A 23,158-nucleotide genomic window follows, 5' to 3' on the forward strand; every position below is an offset into this window, starting at 1 on the left:
ATATCTGTATGCTTGAATTTAACTTTATAGCTAACTTCCCTAAATATGTCAGTAATTTTTTTTTTCTGTCTTTGTGGGAGGATAATTTATTTGCCTGAATTACTCCAGCAGTATGTAGGTCACCATGTTTTATGACGTTAATTACATTCATCTCTGTTTTGGGATCTAGCAAGAGCTAACATTTGCTTAGTGACTTGATGGCTCAAAATTGTGGGGTTTTTAGAACTAGATTGCAGTAACACTAAAAGCTAAATATGAAATAATTGAAATAGATTTTTAGGATTGTTCCAGAACATCTTTATTTTGGTTGGTTTTGACCTGTGTATCAGTCAAAGGTACCATGTGTATTCCTGCACTTATCAAGCTTGCCAGGTTAATTTACAAAAAGGGTTGGGGATATAATCGATGCGTTTATCCACTTACGATGTTGTAACAAGATAATGTAGCAAACTCTAGTGCCATTACAGAAGAATAACTTAGTTTAGGTCACGTAAATAGCGGAGGGTGGCTGCCTGCCTCCCGGCCGGCGCCCTCTGGCCCTGCCCTTCCCCTTACACTGGACTTGAACTGTCGCTGGTGTAGCGCTAAGGTGCAGCAGCTCTGGAAGTCGTTATCACTTGAATAAACTTGAAGCTCTGATGGAACTAAACCCTAAGAGTGGTTTCTGTGGCCTCGCCTCGGGGCCTGCTGCACCTGGCTCTGCCTGCGCGGGGGCGGGGCCGGCGGGGGCGGGGCCTCCGCCGTGACCTCGGCCGCCGCCCGCCCTCCGCCGGCACAGGCGCCGTCATGGCGGCGGAGCGGGAGCGGGAGCGGGACCTGCGCTTCTACCGGCAGCTGCCCAAAGTGGTGAGCGGCGGGGGCGGCGCTGAAGCAGCCGAGGGCGGCCGGGGCGCCGCCCGTCCCTCAGGCGGCGGCGGGCGCGGGGTGCCGGGGGGCTGAGGGGCGGGCGCGGGAGGCTGAGGGGCGGGCGGCGGCGGCCCGGCCGGCGGAGGAGCCGGTCTCCGAGGTCCTTTATCCCACGGGGGAACGCGGGAGGTGTTTGCCTGTGCAGCTGGCTTGCAGTTCTTAGTGCCTAATCTTCTTCCAATTAAATCAGTTGAGCGTGATCTTTATTTTCTTCCTTGGCCCCGTTTCCCCCCGAGGCTAGCCCAAGAAGTCTGTCTCAGATAAGGCTTTTTTTTCCATGTCCCGACGGGTGTGCCTTACTTGTAGCGGATCTGTGCTATCGCTGGGTACGTGTTACTGCGTTTTTATCGGTGTTCCCGTTCTGGACGCGAAGCAGCAAGCGGCACGTACTCCCGCGGAGAGTTTACCCAGGGGATGCGCAGGGGCACAGCCCAAACCACGTCACGTTACACCAGCCGTGTGTTCTCGTACTCCTTTTCAATAAGATGTTTTTCAGGGTTTATGTCGAATGTCTAACTGAATTCTGTGAGGTTTTTCACTTGTAAAACTGGAAAATTTAATTTAGTAGCGTGTCTGGCTTGGTTTCCAGCAGCAGCCATAGCTCCTGGTGTTCAGTTGGAGTTGTGCACCCTCACAGTTTAAGATAATCTGACCCCTTTTCCTCTGCCTGTGAACTTAATACTTTAAAATAGGAATCTGAAATAGAATACTTCACAAAATTAAACTAATTAAATCTTGAAGGAGTTACAGTGTCAATGTGGTTTCCAATCAAAACCTTGAAAAAATACTTCTCTAGTTTTTCTTTTCCCAGTGAGAAGCGATGTGTTCCCGGGGGGCGAAAGGGCAGGTGACAAAGCAGATCTTTGCAGATACATTGTGAATGAGTTGGGAGGGCACTAGGGACCTGTTCCATATGTCAGGAGCCAAGAGATCATAAGAAGGAGCAAAGGTGAAGTGAGGAATGGAGCTGAGGATCATGGGTTTGGACCCCAAAGGCAGGTTGTCCAGAGAAAGCCAGGCAGAAAGCAGTCTTGGACAAAGGAGGGCAGTGATCCCAGTTGCCATTAATGGGTAGGAGGTTGTGTCTTGCTGGATTTCTGGTGCGAGTTAGAACTACAAGGTATGAAAAAAAGAAAGGTGAGTGGATATACAGGTGTTGCTGTTTTCAAACAACGTACACATGCATTTATCTTGCAGTGGATGGGGAAAGAGTTCTCAAATCCTTATTATACTTTCCTTAGTACTGAGGCAGCTGTTCACTCCCTCCTCACCTCGAAGTGCAGCGCTCCAGCAATGAGCTGGAGAGCTCCTTCCCCGGCCGCTGTGCTCCCGCTGAGATCAGTGCTAACAACAGCCCAAGGGAGAAGAAACAAATAGGACAGGCTCAGGTGCACCGGTGCATGCAAAATCATGAGGAAACAATTATTAGCCAAACACAGAAATAACTGTTTTATTTTCAAACTCAGAGTGAAACAGTAATGTAGGATACAAGAACAGTAATACAAACGATGTAGAAGCCATCCTTTTCACCGCACACAAATCCATAGGATTTTTTTTCTCTAGGAGCTTCATGCTCATTTGAATGGCTGTATCAGTTCTGCCACTATGAAGAAACTTATGGCCCAGAAGCCGTACCTTCAGATCCAGAATGGGATGACTGTGATTGACAAAGGAAAGAAAAGAACCCTAGATGAGTGAGTATACACGTGTGTGTGTGTGATGAACGTTTACCGAGTGTCTCTTAATTACGTTCAAAACAGAAATGTATGGCCTTACACACTGACTGCAGAAAATACATCCTCAAGTTTTAGTTACAGTACATTCTGCTAGATTTTTTGTTGCTTATATCCATAGAATAAGTTCTTAGATGTTTGCAAACTAAAAGGAAATCTCATATCAATTAATTCCCTTTTTAAAGGATTGAAAACACCCACTTGTAGCATATGCTCTTCAGAGAAAATTAACTTGTATAGTTTCCTTTTCTGGAAACTTCATGTTTTCCTTTGTGCTTCAGAAAGCTTTGTGGTAATAGTAATTCCTGTTGCAAATGCATTGTTAGCATCTAAAATCAGAAATTGCCATTCAGACAGTCTTTGTGTTTTAAGCTACAAGCTGGTTAACTGAACATAGTGAGTACATGTTTTTCAAAGTGTAGATTTTTTTTTTTTTTGAATACTCATTTTACCATTCATCGTTTGCCCAATTTTTTAACTTTTTATTTTAGATGTTTTCAGATGTTTCAGATCATCTATCAGATTACCACTAGGACTGAAGATATTTTACTGGTAAGTCAATTAAAAGTTTGCTTAAAACAAGCAAGCAGTGCACACAGTCAGAGTTAGTTGGACTAACAGCACTGGGTTTCCAGTAACAATATCAACAATGGTCCCTTCAATTGCAGGTCAGAATTATTATTGTAAAACACATTAATTTAGAAACACAGGATTTTACATAACTTTCAATTTTTGTGAAAGCAATGAGCATCCAATATGGTGGTCATTATGACCACTTGGATGCTTGGACTGGTAATGTCTGCAAAATGTGATGTCTGTTCATTGTTACAAAAGCTTTGGTTTGCCGCAGTCTGCTGCTTCTTTGGTGCATTATGTAGCAAAACTACAGAAATAGAATTGCCCTTTGTTCACTGTAGGTTACAAAACTGTCAAGGAGAATTGTTGTGTGATCAAAATAGGGAGAAGAATGTAGTGTAGTGGCCTCTTCTTTCCTCCCGTAAAGGGGCTTTTAGGCAGCCTGTTAAACTTACAGAAGGGTACAGTAGCTGAGAAAGGGGTCATGACTGCACCAGTAGAGGGGTATTGTTTGTTCAGACAAGGAAATCCTCATTTGTCCGAACTCTCTTTAGTACCACTGAGGGAGCTGAGGATACCCTCTGTGGGGTAGTATTCCCAGAGATGGAGAGCACTAAAAACACATAGGGCCTGAGAATTCTGCAAGTGTTTTGCACCAAAAAGTAATTGGGTCTTTTAGTTGTAAAGGAAAATATATCCAGTTATAAGCATTACTTTCATGATGTTGAATGTGCTGTTTCTTAATCAGATAACTAAAGATATTATTAAAGAATTTGCTGCTGATGGTGTCAAGTATCTGGAATTGAGGAGCACTCCTAGAGAAGAAAAGTCCACAGGTACAGTCTGTTCTGCGTTTTAATTTGTAAGTCTGATGTGCTGTCAAACTTAGCTAAGACTATGTTAATAACAAGTAAAGTCAGATTTACTAGATTCAATAAAACTACACTTTAAATATAAAAGCAAAGATTTAACCATGCAAAAGCACATCACTTTGCTATTAGACTTTTGAGCACAAAAATGTGTTGGTTATAACTCTACTACCCAAGAATTTGGGTTATTTGCTTTAGTATGACATCTGAGTCTGCTAATATTTTTAATAGCTGATATATTTTATTTTTGTTACTTCATTTTTTAATTATCTTTTAGATGTGGTTTAATAGGAACACATGAGAGAAGTCCTGTTACTACTCTCTGGTTCACACTGTTATTTTCTTTCTTCTAGATGCTTAGGAGGAGGCTTAATTCAAATGTACGCTTCAAAGTAAAGCTATGTTTATAAACAGAATTAGAACTATATAGATTAGAAGGCTATGGACTAAAATCAAGGGTGTAAAATGAAACTTATGAGGCTAGAGAGCTGAGTCTGCAACATAATAAATAAATTCAAATATGTTTATTCCAAATGTATGCATGTGTTTGTAGGTATGACCAAAAGGATGTATGTTGAAACTGTACTTGAGGGTATAAAGCAGTGTAAAGAAGAAGGCTTGGATATAGATGTAAGGTAAATAAAGTACATGGAGTTCCTCTGTTTCAACGTTTTGTGTAGTCTGATGCTCAGTCATTTGCAGAGGGGTTTACAGACCATCCGTGTAGGAAACAAAATGATGTTTAGACTAGATTACATGGAATGGAAACAGGTAATTCATATGGACACCTGAATTTTTATCTTCCTTTTTACTGAGAGAGAATAAAACTGGGTAAAGCTTTTCAGCTCTAAGACTGTCCATTCTCTGCAACGCTTTCAGGAAAAGCAGTGGGTTTGATTGCAATTGCATTAAAGACTCGTTTTTCACAGCCTAGATTCATTGTGAAGATTTTTCTTGATTAGCTGTAGAAGCAACCTGCTGTAAAGGAGAGGTAGTCCCACCTGGCAGAAAAGTTTCAGAAGGTGTCAGTGGTTGCCTGGAGGCAGTTGGCTTGCCTGTCTTTTATACTCTCAGTAGTAACACTTCTTAGATTTTGTGGAAGCTGAAGAATTCTCATTCTTCATGTGTGCACCTTGGAGAGGTTGCTCGCCTGATGGTGCAGGCAGCAAAGGAGCAGCATGTTGTTCCCTGCCTGCCCCCTCACCGGGGCTACTGCATTTCACGGGCCAGCCACCTACTCATCTCATTTGTGTCCCTCTGCACTTTGGTACCTTCCTTCCTTGAACAGTTGCCTATACAAATACTCTTTATACTCAACCGTGAAGGATGTGAAGTGCCATTTTTGTTGGTATCAGATTTGTTGGTCTCCTGGTATTACAGCTTGTATTTAACTTAATATGTACATTTCCATCCTAGATTGTTAATAGCAATAAACAGAAGAAGTGGCCCAGTAGTTGCTAAGCAGACTGTTAAACTTGCTGAAGAGTTTCTTCTTTCCACTGATGGGGTTGTAGTAGGACTTGACCTCAGCGGCGATCCCACTGTAAGTTTTTGTTTTATTTTGGTGTGTTCTCGAAGATAAACACATAATGTTGTGTAACAGCAAGCAGTTCTAATCGTACTTTGTTCTTACAAGTTTTTGTTTGATGTTTGTGGCTAGTTTGAATGGATTGCTCATAATCTGTTAATCCCTATTGCTGTAAAACAGATACTCTTAACAAAGAATCAACAGATTAATATATGACACTGAAAAAAGAGCTGCTGAAAAGTAGCGTTTATTTGGGAAGTGTCTGTTACTGAATTGTCCCAGTCAGATTGACTGGGTTGAGGCATGTTAAATAATACTGCAAGTTGATGCTAGTTTAAATATTGTTTAGATGCACCAAATGCTTATTGCGAATTAAGAAAGCAAAAATGTTTGAGGATAGCTGTCAAGTTGAAACCAAATAGCTCTAGGTGATAGCTGTAGAAAGGATATCAAAATTGAGACAATTGGCTTGTCTGTGTTGGGCATCATCTGCACTACTGACCTTTGACCAATTTGTCTAAATTGTGCCCATACTGCAGAATATTATGTGACTTGCTGCATTTAAAACTGAATGGGAAAGGAAAAATAATTCAATGTAACTGTATTTGAATTAAGTGTTTTGATATTGCTCGACTTCTTAGTTATTGTAATAAGAGGAGTTCTGTAAAACAAGCTGTAGAATGGTGATGTGTTTCTGTCTTCAAGGCAGGACATGGTCAAGATTTTTTGGAACCACTCTCAGAAGCAAAGAAAGCAGGTCTGAAGCTGGCATTGCATCTTTCAGAGGTTAAAGTTTTCTTTATTTTGGTCCTTCTCTGTAATTCCCATTTTACAAAAATCTTGATGAAACTAATTAACTTCTGTGCGTTTTGAACTTCAGGCTGATGTAGTAATGGTTTGGGGCATTTTGACAAGAGAGAGAAGAAAACAAGGAGAAATCTTTAACAATCTGTTTTGAATCAGAACTGTTCAATTATTTCTTACTGTACTGTATCAGGGGGGTTAGGTGTAAAATTGAAAATTAGTGATATTCTAAGAGATCCACTGTTTTCTTCTTGGTATTTTGTCAGAAGTCATGTATAGTAAAATTTGCACATTTTCACGAGGAGTTCTGTTAGCTCTGCTTGTGTCAGTAGAAAGGGCTGGGCTTCTCCATGCAATCTGTTGAAGTGGTGGCTGATGTTTACTTGTGACGAGTCTGATAAATACTGAAAGTATTTTTATTTTTTCAGGAAATTAAGCATCATATATGGTGTCACAGGCCTATTTATACTTGGTTTTATTTCATTAAGGAGGCTTTTGCAGGATACTCCTGCATGCTTCTCTGAAAATTTATTTCTTAATGTCTCAGTGGTCTTTTGGCTTTGTTTCATTTTTTTGTTTGTTTCTTTGGTTTTGGCCTCTTGCAGTTTAAGTTCTTCATGCACCCTTTTTTTTAATCCCTGTGTAAAACAGGCATTGAAGGTCTTCCTGCCAGGGTAGTTTTGAAACTGAAGCATGCAGAGCTATTTGAGGCCTCCAACTGAAAGTACTTTGGAACTGCAAATAGCAATCAATCGTCTGTTTTTATGTACCAGTTAAGGATTATGGCTTCTTTGGTTTGTAATTCCAAGTTGAGAGTCACTTTCAGGGACTACTTCTTTCTTTACAGGTTACGAATGCAGATATTTAGTCTCACTAACACTTTCTTTTGGATAAGATATGCTGTGAAACTAGAACTCGGAAGTCTGTTGTGATTATTTCATGTACTGTTTTATGCTGCCTTGACAGAATGCAAAATATATCCTCTCTAGATTCCAAATCAAGAAGAGGAGACCAAAATTCTCCTGGGCCTGCCTCCTGACAGAATTGGACATGGAACGTTTCTCAACTCTGCAACAACAGGTTCAGAAGAGTTAGTGCCACTTGTTCGACAGAATCATATACCTATTGGTACGAAAAATGTTGAGGAAATTACTTGGTGATCTCTAGATTTCAGAATATCATACGTACTGCTGACCCTAGGAACTCTGGTTTGTCTTTGACCAGAGGTGAGTTGGAAAATCGTGGCAGGGGAAGAGTTGCCTGTAAAGGTACACTGGTAACGCTTTTGTGGTTTTTGACATATTTATGGCAGCAGACCACAACTGATGTCTCAGATGAAAACAAAACTAGATCAAACAAAACTAACTTTTAGTTACTGTGCAAGGCTGTGTGGTGTTTCTGTATCTGCTTTGCAAGCTCCCTAAATTTTATACCCAGCCAAGTAGTTGAGAAGCAATTGATTACCACGCTTTCCTTAGAAGGTACTACCAAATATTTGACGCACAGAAAATCAAGGAAACAACACTAGCCAATTTTAATTTTCATTCAGGAACAGAAATAAGTCAATTAATGTGTCAAAAACATGTCTCTTGATACATAGCCTTGTTTCTTCTTTATTTTCCCTTAGAACTTTGCATGACATCAAACATCAAAACTCAGACAGTGCCTTCCTGTGACAAACACCATTTTGGATACTGGTACAACATGGGCCACCCTGCAGTGCTTTGTGTAAGTTTTTTGATTTTTTAACCATGTATTTAGGCAAAGAGCCAAACTAGTGTGAAATTGGAGAAGTATATCGCCTTCTATGGGTCAGTGCTGACTTACAATTTCTGACCTTGCAGCAAATCATCTGCTTATAGGAAATCTATGCTGGTTTTGGCTGGGATAGAGTTCATTTTCTTCATAATGTTCTATTTGAAAAATGCTTGCAATACAAATGGGAATTTTTACTATTTCTCTTGGTTTTATTGTAAAGCAAGCCCTTTTCTTCTGTATAGACCATCAGCTATACATGCAATGATCTTAGCTGTTTGCATACTGACAGATTTTTTATAAACATACTGGTCCAATGTTTGCATGTAAGCTCGTGCTTACCTGGGGATTATGGTGTTGGATGAGAGTTCCTGAGTTCTCTAGACAGCTAATTAAGGTCCTGAAATGTTGAAGTGCCAGGTACTTTTGCTGGCATTGGCAGGATTTTACTATCATCCTGTTGGTTTAACCCCTATAATTTGTAGCACTATCCAAGTGTGTGTGTGTATATATAAGAGCATTGTGCTTGTTACTCAAATAAGCCTCAAGCCTTTATCGTGTAAATTACTGAGTTTGAACTCTGTTGTATTAGGAGAAAAATAACTCATGGCTAGAGATTACTTCTGAGATTTTTCAATTGTGAAAAGTCCAGATAACCAATGAAGTCACGTAAGAAAGCAGCTTACCCATAAAGGCCTATAAAAACAGATACTGCAGTGTCTTAAGTTCAACAGGATATAGTTACGTTCTTCTCTGGGGACACACAGGCTCTGAGTTGCAGATGGGTAATCTCATTAACCCTGCAATAATCCTAACTCACTCCTCTTAGACGAGTAAACTTTAGGTGGCTTTCGACCATACGTTGTTGATGCCAGCCTAGTACTTCTGTCAGTATTGAGAGATTGTTCTAGTTGACACGAAGTGCGGAGGGTGAGAGAGTTTCTTCCCTGAGGGTGCAGGAATACAGAGTATGCTCTAGTTCCCAGAGCTGAGGAAAGGGAGAAGAGGAATAAGGAGACCTGCACATACCGACATAACTTGAATGTATGCATCATTTGATAGCCATCTTTCTAGTAATTTTAACAGGAAATCCTAGTTCCTTGATAAATTGTGACATCACTTTAAGAAGTTTTCTTGTATGTTTGAATAATTAATTTTGAGTGAAAATAGGGCAAATAATGTATGAAATAATTACCAACAGATGAAAGAACCAGGGAATAAAGTGTGAAACAGCAAGATAAAAGTGGTTTGTAATGTGTAGAAAAAACCCTTTTTGATGTAGAGGAATTAATTTAAACTTTTTTTTTCTTGTTTTTCAATTTAACTCCAGACTGATGATAAAGGCGTCTTTGCAACAGATCTGTCGCAAGAATATGAGCTGGTTGCAAAAACATTTAATCTGACTCGATCACAGATGTGGGATCTTTCTTATGAATCAATCAACTATATCTTTGCTTCAAGTGTAGTAAAATCAAAGCTGAGGGAACAGTGGTGTAAACTGAAGCCAACTCTGTTTGATTAATCACACTGTTGTTCTAAACAGCTTGGCTGTATTAGCTTTGCTAATAAGCATTTTTTACCGAAGTCCCTGGCTTTTTTCAGACTTGAGGTTTATAAACCCAGCCCATAAACTGTGCCAGTGCAAAACGAAGATGACAGGAATGTATCCTTTATTAGTGGGGACACAAGTAAACGTTCTTTTGGCATTGAGAAGGGCACTCAACCAGTGACTAAAATTCCAAATGTGTCATCATGTGGTTTCTCTCCAACTGATAGGACATTTTAAAAAAATATTTAGTTGAAATATGTCATCATACTACAAACATTTGAGAATCGGAAAAAATAAGGCACAGCTGTTAGGGGTTAAAATGCAGTTTGTATGGTGTGTATATTTGGGCTTTGTAGTTTTTAAACAGAAGTTTTGAGCAATTGATTTAAGACAAACTCAGGGAGAATGAAATATTTGTCCCAAAGGAATTAAATATTGCGTCTGTTTTTATTGGTGTACGCCTATGACTGAAGCCTGCTGTGGATTGTGTAGCATATGTGGTGGTGCCTGTTGATGCACTTGGCACTGCTGCTGTTTAGACAAAGTTAAGAATCTTGAATGCCAGCGCAAACTGTGCGCTACGTGGGGGAAATGGTCTAATTCTTAAAATGCTTTTTAGAATTAGTTTGTTTCTTGTAAAAAAAGCAATAAAAATAGCTTCAACCTCTGTGTTTTTGAAATCGCTACTTCAAGTGTGTCGTCGGTGTGTTGTGTCCGTGAGGTGACCAGCAGAGCAGCAGGTCTGCCCCGCTGCGGGCTGGCTGAGGGCGAGTCCCCGGCGGCCCTCCCTGCGCTCTGACAGCCCCCGGTGCGCCCCGGCGCAGGCGGGGACGGGGTTCGCTCTGCGGGTCTCTGCGCCTCTTCTGACACTGAGGTACTGACATCCATAGCAACAGAGGTGTGCAACGCGCTCTGCTGCCAGATACTGCTGCCTAGTGCGGGAAGCAGCCAGAGAGGTTTTTGTACCTAGAATGTTTTTACATTGATTAATTAAACAAACAAACATTCTGAGCTCATCAAGGAATGCTGAACATCAGCACAATGACACAAAAGCTGTTCATGACTTCTGTTTTGGTCTTTTTGACTAAAATCAGCAGAAAAGAGTTGTTCTGGCCCCAAAATGGCAGTAAGAAATGAAAAGGGAGGGAGGAAGGAAGCGAGGAGGGTAGCAAAGTTGGTATGTCTGTGTGGCTACCCAAGGTTTCCACAGAACATTTTCCAAGCAGAAAAAATTCCTTTTGGAGACGGGGGAAAAACAATGTGAAACAGAACTGTGGTTTTATATATTCTTATCTGAACTCAGAATAAGACCTCATGATGGCTTTTTATTTATTTTATTTATTATTGTTTTCCAAATAGTTTCACTGATCCCATTCTCTTTTGTTGTTTGATCAAGTTGCATTATCACTTGCTGTTTGATCAAGTTTGTCTTTTCTTTCTACAAAAATAATCAGTGGTAAATGTATTCTTTTCCCTTTTTAGTAAAATTCTCTCTAGAGAGCAGTTTTCTGGAATGTTATAGTCACATCTATCTTAGTCTCAGGAGAAGTGGGCCTACACTCAAGTGAGATGGCGTTCTCTTGTAAAATAAGTTTTATAATATTTTTACAGGTTATGGCCTTCTAGTCAGTTTGATTTTTAACATTTACATGTTGAATGTGATGGGTAGATGTGTTCATGCAGAGAGCATAGCCCTGGTAAATGCTATTTTCAACTTCCCTTTTTTTTTCCTGCAAGCATACAGTGTCTTAAAGATTTTTAACATTATGGACTGTAACATATAGTTCTCAATATTTCCACTTGACTTCTGTGTGTCTTCAAACTACTGTCTTGCATCAGCTGTAGTGCTGCCCCCAGTCAGTCTGGTGCATGATGACACGTGGCTGCTGCATATTTTTGTAATTAAGAAAACCCACTTCCCTTATTATTTGTGAAATTTACTGCTGTTATATGGAATCTAGAGTTACAGCATCACTCTTCTGAAGACTGTGTACTTACCCTGTCACTTAAGATACTTGCAGATGTGCTGCCAATTCAAAAAAACCCATTGCTTTGTGTTTCACAGTATTAACCATGTCTCGGCTGGTAATGGAAGTCAGGAGGTGACTTGGAGGATTCTGTTTGTGTGAAGGAAAAGAACCAGGCATATATTTGGGTGGCTAAAGAATGATATGCAGAACTGGGGGATTTCTGTATAGTGGTTTCTAACTGCGTGTTACTGCACTTATTTACACTGCAGAAGCGTTACCTTAGAGCAGAAATGAAAGCTGGAAAGGATGTGGAGAAGACCTGGAATGCAGAATCATCATCTGATTAGAACTCCGTCACATGCAGTGCCCAAGTTGTACATTAGAAGCTGAAACCTTCTCACTACTTTTTTCAGGAGTATAACTTTTATAAGTAAAACTGCAGAAGTTCCTGCTTTGGCTTCAGGTAGGATCATAGTTAATTTTAAGTGCTTCTTGCTGACCCTGCTTGTTAAACTCTGAGTCAGCAGTGAGAAAACCATTGTTTAGTTTATATATAAAACCACCTGTGACACAGTGTTGGAGTGAAGCATCACCACAGCATCAGTAATGGGGCAGAGGACCTTTTTTTCCCCCCTGAATGCAGTGGAAATCTCAAGTAACTATTTTTAGAATTTCATATTTATGATTTAAGTGGCTTAAGTATCTATTCAGGTGCAGCCCAACTTATTTTTAAAGTAAACAAATCTATGAGTTAATATTTTTATTTCCATCTGATTATATGAGAGAACACTTACAGAACGGTCTCCAATGCTCAGAGTCTGTTCACATTACATGAAAATATACGCTTTGGTTCTACTAAATATTTTCTTTGGAGATGTATGCAAGCAGAGAGCAACTGCTAACTGTAGCATAAGTTTCTCAAAGTTCTTTTTGAGACGAACACAGGAAGGCTTCAAAACCTCTCTGCCCTGTGATTAGGCTGGTAATATACTACACCTTGTCATAATACAACCACTAAACTGTAAGTATTTACACACTGCTCTTCAGGAGTGTAGCTTTGAAAAATAACATAGTTCCACAAAGGGTTTATATGCCTGTTTCTATATTTAGGCATTTGTCCTGGTTTCAGCTGGGACAGAGCTAACATTTTCTTCTTAGTAGCAAGAATAGTGCTGTGTTTGGGATTCAGTAGGGGATTTGGTATGAGAAGAACGTTGATAATAGACTGATGTTTTCAGCTGTTGCTAAGAAATCAAGGACTTTTCAACTTCCCTTGTCCTGCTAGTGCGCAGGTGCACAAGCAGCTGGGAGGGAGCACAGCCAGAGCAATGGACCCCCACTGGCCAGTGGAATATTCCAGATCACACAAGGTCATGCTCAGTACAGAGATGAAAGTCGGCTGGGAAGATCACTCTCTCTTCCGGGATTGTGGTTTCAGGATTCTCTCTTCTCTGGGATCACTAGCTGGGAATGGGCTGGGCATCGGTCGGCAGGTGGTGAGCAAGTGCACCATGCATTACTCGTTGGTGTTTTCTATTACTATTATTATTACAATTGTTATTTTATGTCAATTACTGTTTTAGTCTCAACCTGTGAGTCTCCTTCCCTTTACCTCTCTAATTCTCTGCCCCATTCCCCAGGGTGGGGGAGGGTAGGCCAGCAGCTGCGTGGTGGTTGGCTGTTGGCCAGTTTTAAACCACAACAGCATTTCAAACTGATACATTTTAAAAAATAACAATGCAGATAAGGGCATTGCATTAGATGATACATGCACAAGATGATTAAGAAACTGGAGCATCTCTCATATGAGAGGCCTAGAGAGCTGGGGCTGACTGGAGAAGAGAAGGCTTGGGGTGGGAATCTCATCAATGTTTTTAAATATCTGATGGGAAGGGGTAAAGAAGATAGATCTAGGCTCTTCTCAGTGATACCCAGTAACAGGAAAAGGGGCACAAACTGAAACACAGGAAATGCCACCTGAACACAAGGAGACACTTCTTACTGTGCGGGTGGTTGGATGTAGTAACATGTTGCCCAGACAGGCTGGGGAGTCTCTATCCCTGCAGATATTCCAAACCCCAAGTGCCCTGCTGTAGTGGACCCTGCCTGAGCAAAGGAGGTGGACTAGACAATCTCCAGAGACGCCTTCCAACCTCAACTGTTCTGTGATTCTGTGAAGAGAATATACAAATATACAAATGATAAAGTCTCTATATGAATACAAAATCTTTTAAATACTGACTTAGCTTAGTCACTCAAGTGATTAATTTTTCACCAGGCTTGACTGAAAGCAGTTGACTGACTTCTGAGATTGTTTTTAAAGAACAGTTTATTCACTCTTAGTAGCCTTTCTTCTTTCACATCCACTGTGGAATCCTTTAGTGCCGTCAGGACCTTTAGGCAGCCGCAGCACCCCTACAGGCAGACCATCTGCATTTTGTATTTTCCGAGCCAACATGGGGCTACTGACAGGAGTCTCCTCTTGGGTTACAGTTTGAGCTTTTCTCCTCTGTACCCAGGGGCTACCAGAAGGAGTGATACTGCTATCCGAGGAATAATCTGTACATTTCCTTAGAATTTCAGGGCTAGTACTTGGGTTAAGCTTGTTGTCTTCAGCCAGCGGAGACCTTTTGGTTACTTTTCTTAGTGAAGATGGACTGTTCCAAGGACTTGATCTGGGTGACACATTAGGACTCAAATGGTTGTTTGGGTGAATGACAGGGCTCAAATTACTTATAGTGTTTTTTGCAGTACTTTTGCGTCCTGACAATGGTGATGTAGGATTACTCTCTGGGTCAGAAGAGCTATTTGCTGAAGATTCATCCCCAACAAACTGAAGTTCCTCAACTCTTTTATTAAGGGATCTAGTCTTCTTAAGACTCTTGCTGGTATCTTCATCACGGTTTTTGTCTTTGGGAACTTTTTTCTTTGGAGGTTTCATGCCTATTAGGACAACTTTCATGCCGCTCTCTTTCTTTTCAGCACACATGAACTCATGAGCACGTATGGCAGCATCTACTTCTTCAAATTCTATAACTGCACATTCCTGAGTTCCCAGTTGGGTGTACTGATTGCTGACCCTCCTGATATCAAGTGGTAGATCCCTACCAGGCTTGAGAATACGAACTGATGAAATTACACCAAAAGTTACAAAGGCTTTGAGGAGATGCTCCATTATCCTTTCTTGCGTGCATCCATTTTCTTGTTGATTAAGAACGTGCAGTTCAGAAATCATGTGGATGTCATACACCAGTAACATCCTGGTAGGGAGGTTTTCACTTGGAAACACTGGAACTGGAGTATTTCTTCTAACTTTTCTGTTATCATCATTGAGATCAAGAATGTCCGAGTACTTCAGTGCATAGGCTGTGGTTCTCCAGTCACGGGTAAGGTGTTTCACCTTGAAGACAGACACAGGTCAAACCCACTCAAACTCATTACAGAAAGTGTAAGGCAGATGCAGGCTCCAGTCTACAAACAGAAACCTGGATTTAAGTTTCCTGGAGCAGACTTGAGTAAAAAAGTAAACAGTTTTCCTGCTATAATGGGCATCAGTGAGCTCCTGTCCTGTTGAATCTACTGAAAATAGGAACTGACACTGAATCTCAAACTGAAAATCATTTCTTTATCTTAAAGCCTCCTCAAGTGATGATCATTCCATATCTAGGTCTGAACCATGACCAAAATGCATGTTCTGTGGATTTTATTTTGTTACATTTGCCAAACGAGTAGTTTTGCCAAGTTTAGGACTTCATTTCATTGAACTGGTATTTCCTCCCTCAGAAGTCTCAGTTAAAAAAACCCCAGACTTCTCCATTTCCAAGGAGTGTTTTTAAGAATTTATCTGTTATCGGCATAATCTGTCTGAAGTGGTCTGAAGAAACTGGGAGTGCCTTAACTTCTAGACTGAATAGCTCTGCAAGACTGTCAGATTTAGAATCTTGATGAAGTGTTTCTAATGTAGTTTTAGATATGTACATAGGAGTTCCTAATGTAAAAAAAAAAAGAATAAAAGCCACCTCACCTTTTAAGTGACTTCAGTTATCAGATACTTTCCACTACTCTTAATTTTTGGATCTCCATACATTTTGCAAAGGTCAGATTCACTATGCTTTCTCAGAGACAGGAAAGTAACTTTACCAGGATTACTTAGCTACTCATGAATAGCTGATCTAGAAATTAATTTTTATCGAATGCCCATTTCCTATGCCCTACTCTCTCCCAGAATGATAATTTAGAAGCTTAGTTGCTTAAAACCTGTGATTTCTCTAGCCAATTATGAACAAGTTCAGCAATTAAAGTTCTGAATGAGAACAAACCTAACCATCACATCAAAACTGAAAGGCAGATAAAGAGGAAGACTGTAAATTACCTCTATAAAATAAGTTATTTTCATCTCATCTCTCCTGATGCTTTTAGATTCATCAGGCTTACACAGGCATTTCAAGTCTTAAAGAGTTAGCTTACCTTCTTAAAAGAAGTGAGGAGTTTAACACTGACATAGCCCATCTTATTTCTTCTCACATGCTTGAGAAGGAAGGCATCTTTCTCAAGGTTCTCGTCTGAGAAGTAATATTCAATCTGTGCTACTAACTTCTGGATCAGGTCATTTTCTGGTGGTTTCCAGTTCTGATCAGAGTCATCATCATTTTCCCCACCACTGGAAAACAGTTATATCATTTTATTAACAGATCTTCATCTTATAATCAGTGGATTCAAATAGTCTTTCAAACTGAAAAACAATAACTGTAACACTGATTCCAACTTACTTTATAGGTGGGCACTGAACAGGTATCACCCTATCCATCTGAGGCAGGAGGCCAGCTCAGAGGATGAAGCTTTCCAGTCAGCATAAGGAGTCAAGTTCCTGAGCTCATTCCAAAAGCTGGTGTCAGTGCAGAACAATGAGACATACACACTACATCTTGGAAACGCTCTGCCAACTCAAGTTCTACACCAAAACATGAAATGCAGATGCACAGGCACGTGGTGCTGTACAAAGTTTGTGGGAATACAAGGGAAGATTGGCAAGGAGGATTGTAAACATGCTCAAGTGACTTGCAGCTGGGGTGCCAAAAACCATGTATGTCACGCTGATTGTTGTTTAGCTTTGTGTGCCTGACGGGTAGAATGTCTGCGCTTACATAACATAGGCCTGTGAGAAACTCAGGGGCACCTCATCCTTGAGATGCCTGCCCTGCTGTGGGAAAGTACACCTGCAAAAACCCCTGACATATACAGGTGAAAGCAGCAGGTTCAAGATCTTTTCCTTCTCCACCTCTTTCTGCCTAGCAAGGACCAAGCTCTGTGGTGCCAGCGTGCCCGCTTGCATGCTTCTGCCCGGGTGCTGCTGCAAAGATCCCTCAGATCGTGAGGGAAGAATAAACTTACTCTTTGCATTTCATCCATGGTTTTGTGGTTGTTCCTGCATCCCGCCTGTGCCAGCTCACAAAGTTTCTCCAGTGACAGGGTTTTATTTTTCAGTATGAAGTTATTAAACATGGGCTTGACATTTATGTGCTTCACAAGCAATGTCACATACCAGTGAATGAATATTCCAACCTGAGGCAACCATGATTTCTCAAGCCTCATCACTGCATGAATGCAGGGGCCAGTATCCAGGGAGTAAGAGACTGACAGGACTATTGCACTTTTTACAGGTCCCTTCCAGAGTGACAGAATAACAACTAGCAGTTTACCAAGGGGCTTAAACTGTATGTACATTTCAGATTAAGGACTTTGGTGCAGTAGCAGCTCATGTACCTCAGGCAGAGGTGTATTGCACGCATCTGCAGGTTGCTAAGAAGTCATTTCCTCTCTCCCCCTCCCATCATGTTGTGTAGGTACCTGTGCAAAACAGAGCACTGCTGAGCATCTTATCCCAAAAAAAAGATACTGCAACTATGGATTTGAGATAAACTTCTTGCCACATGCAGTTACAGCAACACCTTTGTTGCTGAAATACAAACGACCATTTAAATTGTTTTCTAGCATTGAGGTAAATAGTTCACCCACAGACTACAGCCATAGATATTGCTGCAAGAACTATAATGCACAAGTCTATCTAAAGCCAAAGTCATTTTTTTAAAGCTGTTAACAGTCTGGTTTTGCTGTGGGACCATCATGAAAGTTTCTGTTAAAAAAAAAAATTAATCATCCACTAAGCTCTCTAGACCCTATAAGCCACCTATTACTTTGATCTCCTATGTACCTCAGCAACAAAAAAAAGGAGGAACCACACATTTTCCCAAAATTGTCTTAAATTGCTTTTGCAGAGCTCACGAAATCATTAAGCAATGGAGCAGGCCTCACACTAAAGTCCTCCGAGGGCAATCTGGCAGGGAGGATGCAGGCTGCTGAATCACCTTGCCTTGTGCCAGTTTTGTCCCGGAGACAAACTGGAGGCTGTGATCTTAATGCGGAGGGACATGCTGCTGGTGCCTGGGCACAGGCAGAAGCGCTGCCAAGGCAGGCGCTTGCTGTACAGCTGAAGGTACTGTTCAGGTCAGCAGGTTCTGCACAGGGAACTGGCTCCCACGTGTGACAAATTACAGCCGTTCTCTGGGACCTGGCTTTTTGAAGCTAATGATTTATTTACTTATTATAGTTCTTCCAATGATAGGGCAACACATCAGATATACACGGATACTCACTCGCACAATCCTAGAAGTCTCCTTGTCAAAATCTCCCTAGCCACTTAATGGGGTACAGTTCAAAGGAACGACAAGAGTGAGGGAGCAAGAGAAAGAATGTAAGTTATTTGACAATGCCAGAAGTGGAGGATAACAGATAATGATTAATATAGTAAAAATGTTTAATGGCCAGCTGTGGATGCTGGCTTCAGAACGAAGAAAAACCGAGGTTAAGTGTTTATGTTTCATTCATGATATTCCCTTACCCCACTACTTCTCATTTTTCATTCACTGCTGATTCAGAACTAGTGTGGGCACCAGAAACTTAGAACATTTCAGCATTTTTACATATCCACACCCTGTTAAGAAAAGCTTACCTTCAATTCAGGATGGAGCTCACAGAGTTTTTAGATAATTTATTAGTACAGACATTTGCAGGTATTTGGAAGGTTTGGATGGAAAGAAAATGGAGCATCATGCTTGTGAAAAAAAAATAAAAATGAACTGCATGTTTGCAAAGGTCAGTACATCCTTACAGTGTTAACACACTGAATCAGAATGAAGCAGGTCTCATTTCACCTCTCAATTAAATATTTGCCACAGTCTGAACTATACACCACTTCTCTGTCAGACTGTTCAGCTTTTACAAAAACTTCAGGGCTCTTGCAACAGCCCTCACTAAGCACTGTATGGAAATTCCACCTACAGCAAATGCAGAAGTTTATAACTAGCTCTGTATTAATTCACAGTAAATCAACCTCTAGGGTATCAACTCTACTACAAAAGTAGTTGATAAATCAATATCAACATTGACCACCAAAAAAAAAAAAGCGACTGATAGTTATTCACAACTTTCATTTACTTATTTCTCTATTCAGAGCTTTGTGATGGATACGCTTGTCAAAACAGTTAGGACAGACTGAAAACCAACCTTTTAACATGGTGACTCACTGACCATCAGTCACGCAAGAAACTAAACACGTATCTCCACAGAGATTAGATTTTGGGTTTTAAATATCAGAACTCACAAACAATATATTAAATTGTCTGGATAGAGTCTAAACTTCTGACAAGTTTCTGCTGAGTCTTAAAAAGAATAAGGTATTATATTAATAAGCACTATGTGGCAGTAAAATTTACAGCATGAAGTTGATGTTCCAACAGCACAATCACTCAAAGGCAGTGCAAGTCTGTTAACAAAAACTAGTGGATACAATATCGGGTGCCTACTAATGGACACATGGCTGCAGCAATCATTAAATTTTAATTTCTATTGTGAAACATTGTATTTTAGACTGACAACATCATAAAGAGAGTCATCTTTCAAGCTCAGATTCTTCCCGTGTCTGTCTGCATCCAAAATAAACTTAAGTTGAGCAAGAATAACTTTACACATAGGAGAACCACCTGTTTGTTATCAACAGTCTGAAAATTTTTCTGGCTTAGGACTGAACGTCACAAATACTCAAAGATCTCCTGAAGAACTGTGGTGTCTTGTCCATGGGGAAATGGTTTTCTAAAGTTATAAAAACTAGAAATTGAGGAAAAAAAATCTAAATTATCTGCCAGCTTAGCTGGAGAGTGAAATGGCTCATTCCCAGCGGTTTTAGACCATCACTGAAAATTTTTCAAATATTTGGGTAAATAATTTCCTATCAGATGTTGCATTCCCAAAAGTAAATCCTTAGCTAAGATTACACGTAAATGGCAAAAGCACGTGTGAACTCCACTCACCTAATTTTGATGCAGAGCCTTTACAGTTCTCTCCATGGCAATATCTCTGGCCTTCCCTGGAGCAGGAAGAGGCCGTTTACAAAAAAGCAACCTCCACAAGAACTGGGTATACAGCAGCACTGTCAGCAAACATTTCTGAGGATAGAACCTACTGTAGGGGATTCAATAAGCAGCACTTAAGAGTTAGCTATTCTGTTACAAAGCTTGAAAAAAATAACCACCCTTTTTTCTAGTCTAGGCCAGGGCTAGAAGCTTTTACACAAGTAAAATTGTCAAGAAAAACAAATGTAAAAAATACTCTGAATTTAAGAAATCAGTAATTGGAATGCAACACTGTAGACTGCTGTACACATCTGATTTATAAAAATACAACAGTCACATATGATTGTGGAAAGACTAAGCAGACTTAAACATTTTACTTGTGTCTCACTAAGCTCACCTCCTGTCTCTGTAGTGCACAGTTGACAACTTTCACAGCTGCAGAAAATTTCCCCCTCCCCAACTACCCCTCTGTAATTTAAAATAATGCATTGCAGTTCAGTCTGAGTCAGTACTAGGATATGAAGTTGGAGAATCGATTAGAAACAACTGATCTTGGAACAGAATACTGAATTTCATGCTGCACCTAAATATTTATGTGAGCAAAATTATTACTGCATCTGCAGCTTTAGTACAAAACACAAGACGAACTACAACTAGTCAGCTTTGTCTCTCTGCAGTTTTCTGGCACAAAAATCCTGGATGTTCCTTCTACAAGTAAAAGATTTGATGTCTTATCAACTTATTTCCAAAGCCATAGAACAGGTCTGCTTGTCTATATCGTAATTCTGCTGAAGAAAAATCTCTACAGTTCTATGCCTAAAAACCAAACGGGAAAAAACAAAACAAAACAAACGCAAACCCAAAAACCAAGAACCAACCGCAAAACCCTTTCTGGACAAGGCAGTGGAATGTCGGGGGCACCACAGCCCGGCGCTTCTCGCGGTGGGGAAGCCCCGCACCTGGGCAGCCCGGGCCCGGCCGTTCCCGGGGGACACTCGCAGCCCGGGCGGAGTCTCCGCGGCCGCGGGCAGCTCCCGCCCAGCGGCTGCCGGGTGGCCCCGCTGGAGGGTTTCCCGCATCTCCCACCCCTCCCCGCCGGCGTTGCATCAGCCGCGGCCGCACCGTTACGTGGGCGTCCGCGGCGGCCCCGCTCCAGGCGCGCAGGGAGCGGCCCCTTCCCTCCCTCCCTGCCGCCGCCGGGGCCCCGGCCCGTCCCTTCCCGCCGCCGCCCGGTCCGCGCCCCGGCGGGCTCACCTGGAGCGCCCGCACCGCCCCGAGTCCTCCTCGCTGCAGCTGCCGCCGCCCCGCGCCGCCGGGCACAGCGCGCCGCCGCCGCCCTCCTCCTCCTCCTCCAGCTCCTCGGTCGCCTGCACGGCCACTCGGATCTGCACGGGGCCGCTCCCCGCCCTCAGCTCCGCCGCCTCGGGGTCCCCAGGCGTGGCCGCCTGCCGCTGGGCCATGGCGCCAGAGCGCCCTGCCGCCGCCCGCGCTCAGCCCGCCGCCGCGGCAGCTCGATGCCCCCCGCCGCTGCAGCCGCCGCCCGCCGGCCCGGCCCGCTGGGGCGGCGCTCCCGGCTGCCCTCCCCGGGGCGCGGCCCGGCCCGGCGGCGGGAGGCTGTGCCCCGCCTCTGGCGATGCCGGTGCGGTGCGGGGGCCCGCGGGAAGGGCTGCAGGCCCCCAGGACGGCCGCAGCTTCTCGTGCCGATTGAGCTGGGGCTGCTTTTATGTCAACAGGAAACGCCCGGCTCCGCACCGAAGAGCCACGTCCCTGCTTCTCCTTGTACAGCCTTGGGGCTGCGCGGCTGCGTCCTGACTACAGCCTTCGGTTTAAGAAATCCAAACAGGTTATGCTGGGGTAAGCGTGGTTCTAAGTGCCGAAGATGAAATTTGGAAATAAAACTGAGTGAACAAGGACATGATTTGATATATGTTGTTTTGGTAGAGCACTACTCTATAATTCTGCATGGTACTTAAACAGAATAAAAACATTCCCCCACAAGAACATATTACAATAGAGGCCCCTTTCTGAAACCCTTATGATTCATTTTGAACTTAAAACTATTGCACTATATCTCAGTGGACTGTTTCAGCTATTAAAGTGAAATTAACATTCATGTTTTCAGGATTAGAATCTGAAGCATTTCAATCTACTGTATAACTATTCATTCTTCAGTCAGGGAAGAGCTTTCAATACTGTCTGAACCCAAACTGCTAAATGCAGGTTGGATCTCTGAGTCACTGCTTCCTTTGTGGCACCCTTGGGTTAGTCTGTACAACTAATCTGAACCATACTCCACTGTATTGCTTCGATGTTTTCTTCTTAAAAATCTGGATGGACAAAATGTGAGACTGCACTTGGGCCAGTTCTTCCCCTGACTGACTGTCCTCCTGAGTCAGACATGCTGGCACAAACACATAATGGGAGTACCGCTCTGCCTCAGTGGGTTTGGCTCAGGTTTTAATGTGCCTTAAGCTATGAAATATTTTGTTTATGAAATATGCTTACACGCATCACTAACCAAATCTCTAGTTCTCTGGTAGTGGAACAGCATTTTGTAATAAGTCTTGGGTAGGGCATCACTTAGCTATTGTTTACCATGGGAGCAGACAGACAAGTCCAAAATACACATTCTAGGAGAGAGTACATCCAGGGATTGCGGGTCTGATTTTGTATTTGAATTCACAGGAGTTGTTTGCCTCCCTGGGAAGGAACAAGGTCAGGACCAGTATGAGCAAAGAACTATAGTGTGCCACAGCTAACCTAAATGATGTTTGAGAGAGACATTTCAGTTTGTCTCATGACCCCTGTCAAGATTAAGTGAATTTGATTTTACAGAGGAGGACTCTAGATCTGGTTTTTTTGCTTTACCAGTGGTCACTGCACAGAACTGGCCTTTGGCCTTGTTAACTTTTAGCTCATTTCTTTGAAGAGTCCTACTATCATTATCATCTAGTCAGCTACAAATATGTTAATAATGTTAAGAGAATTAGTGTAGATGAAGACTGATGCAATTTTAAACACTGTTTTGATTAGATCTTCATTGAAATTACCAGGCCAATG

General features: G+C 41.9%; 2 protein-coding genes across 7 annotated transcripts; one reads left to right on the top strand and one right to left on the bottom strand.

Annotated features, from left to right (window-relative positions):
- Window positions 1–69: 69 nt before the first annotated feature.
- MAPDA (N6-Methyl-AMP deaminase) lies at window positions 70–17,094 on the top strand. Of its 4 annotated transcripts, none has more exons than XR_012624925.1 (11): window positions 70–846; window positions 2,470–2,600; window positions 3,131–3,191; window positions 3,964–4,051; window positions 4,638–4,719; window positions 5,501–5,627; window positions 6,318–6,398; window positions 7,406–7,544; window positions 8,044–8,144; window positions 11,960–12,153; window positions 16,467–17,094. XR_012624925.1 is itself a non-coding variant. In XM_074837880.1 (10 exons), the coding sequence occupies exons 1-10, from the start codon at window positions 787–789 to the stop codon at window positions 9,691–9,693; spliced, it is 1,062 nt and encodes a 353-aa protein (XP_074693981.1). In that variant the 5' UTR covers window positions 70–786; the 3' UTR covers window positions 9,694–10,387. The 4 variants fall into 4 exon arrangements, 2 of the variants coding, with proteins under 2 accessions (XP_074693981.1, XP_074693982.1); XR_012624924.1 differs by lacking the exon at window positions 16,467–17,094 and adding an exon at window positions 12,976–13,061; XM_074837880.1 differs by lacking the exons at window positions 11,960–12,153; window positions 16,467–17,094 and adding an exon at window positions 9,502–10,387.
- LARP6 (La ribonucleoprotein 6, translational regulator) lies at window positions 12,438–21,558 on the bottom strand. 3 transcript variants are annotated; one of them, XM_074837876.1, is made up of 3 exons: window positions 21,353–21,558; window positions 16,158–16,350; window positions 12,438–15,090 (listed from the first exon to the last, which is right to left on the bottom strand). In XM_074837876.1, the coding sequence occupies exons 1-3, from the start codon at window positions 21,556–21,558 to the stop codon at window positions 14,020–14,022; spliced, it is 1,470 nt and encodes a 489-aa protein (XP_074693977.1). In that variant the 3' UTR covers window positions 12,438–14,019. The 3 variants fall into 3 exon arrangements, with proteins under 3 accessions (XP_074693977.1, XP_074693979.1, XP_074693980.1); XM_074837878.1 differs by lacking the exon at window positions 21,353–21,558 and adding an exon at window positions 16,460–16,537; XM_074837879.1 differs by lacking the exon at window positions 21,353–21,558 and having other exon boundaries at window positions 12,438–15,161; window positions 16,158–16,467.
- Window positions 21,559–23,158: the final 1,600 nt, after the last annotated feature.

This window comes from Strix aluco, chromosome 12 (genome assembly GCF_031877795.1).
Source record: "Strix aluco isolate bStrAlu1 chromosome 12, bStrAlu1.hap1, whole genome shotgun sequence".
In the NCBI taxonomy this organism is placed as follows: domain Eukaryota; kingdom Metazoa; phylum Chordata; class Aves; order Strigiformes; family Strigidae; genus Strix; species Strix aluco.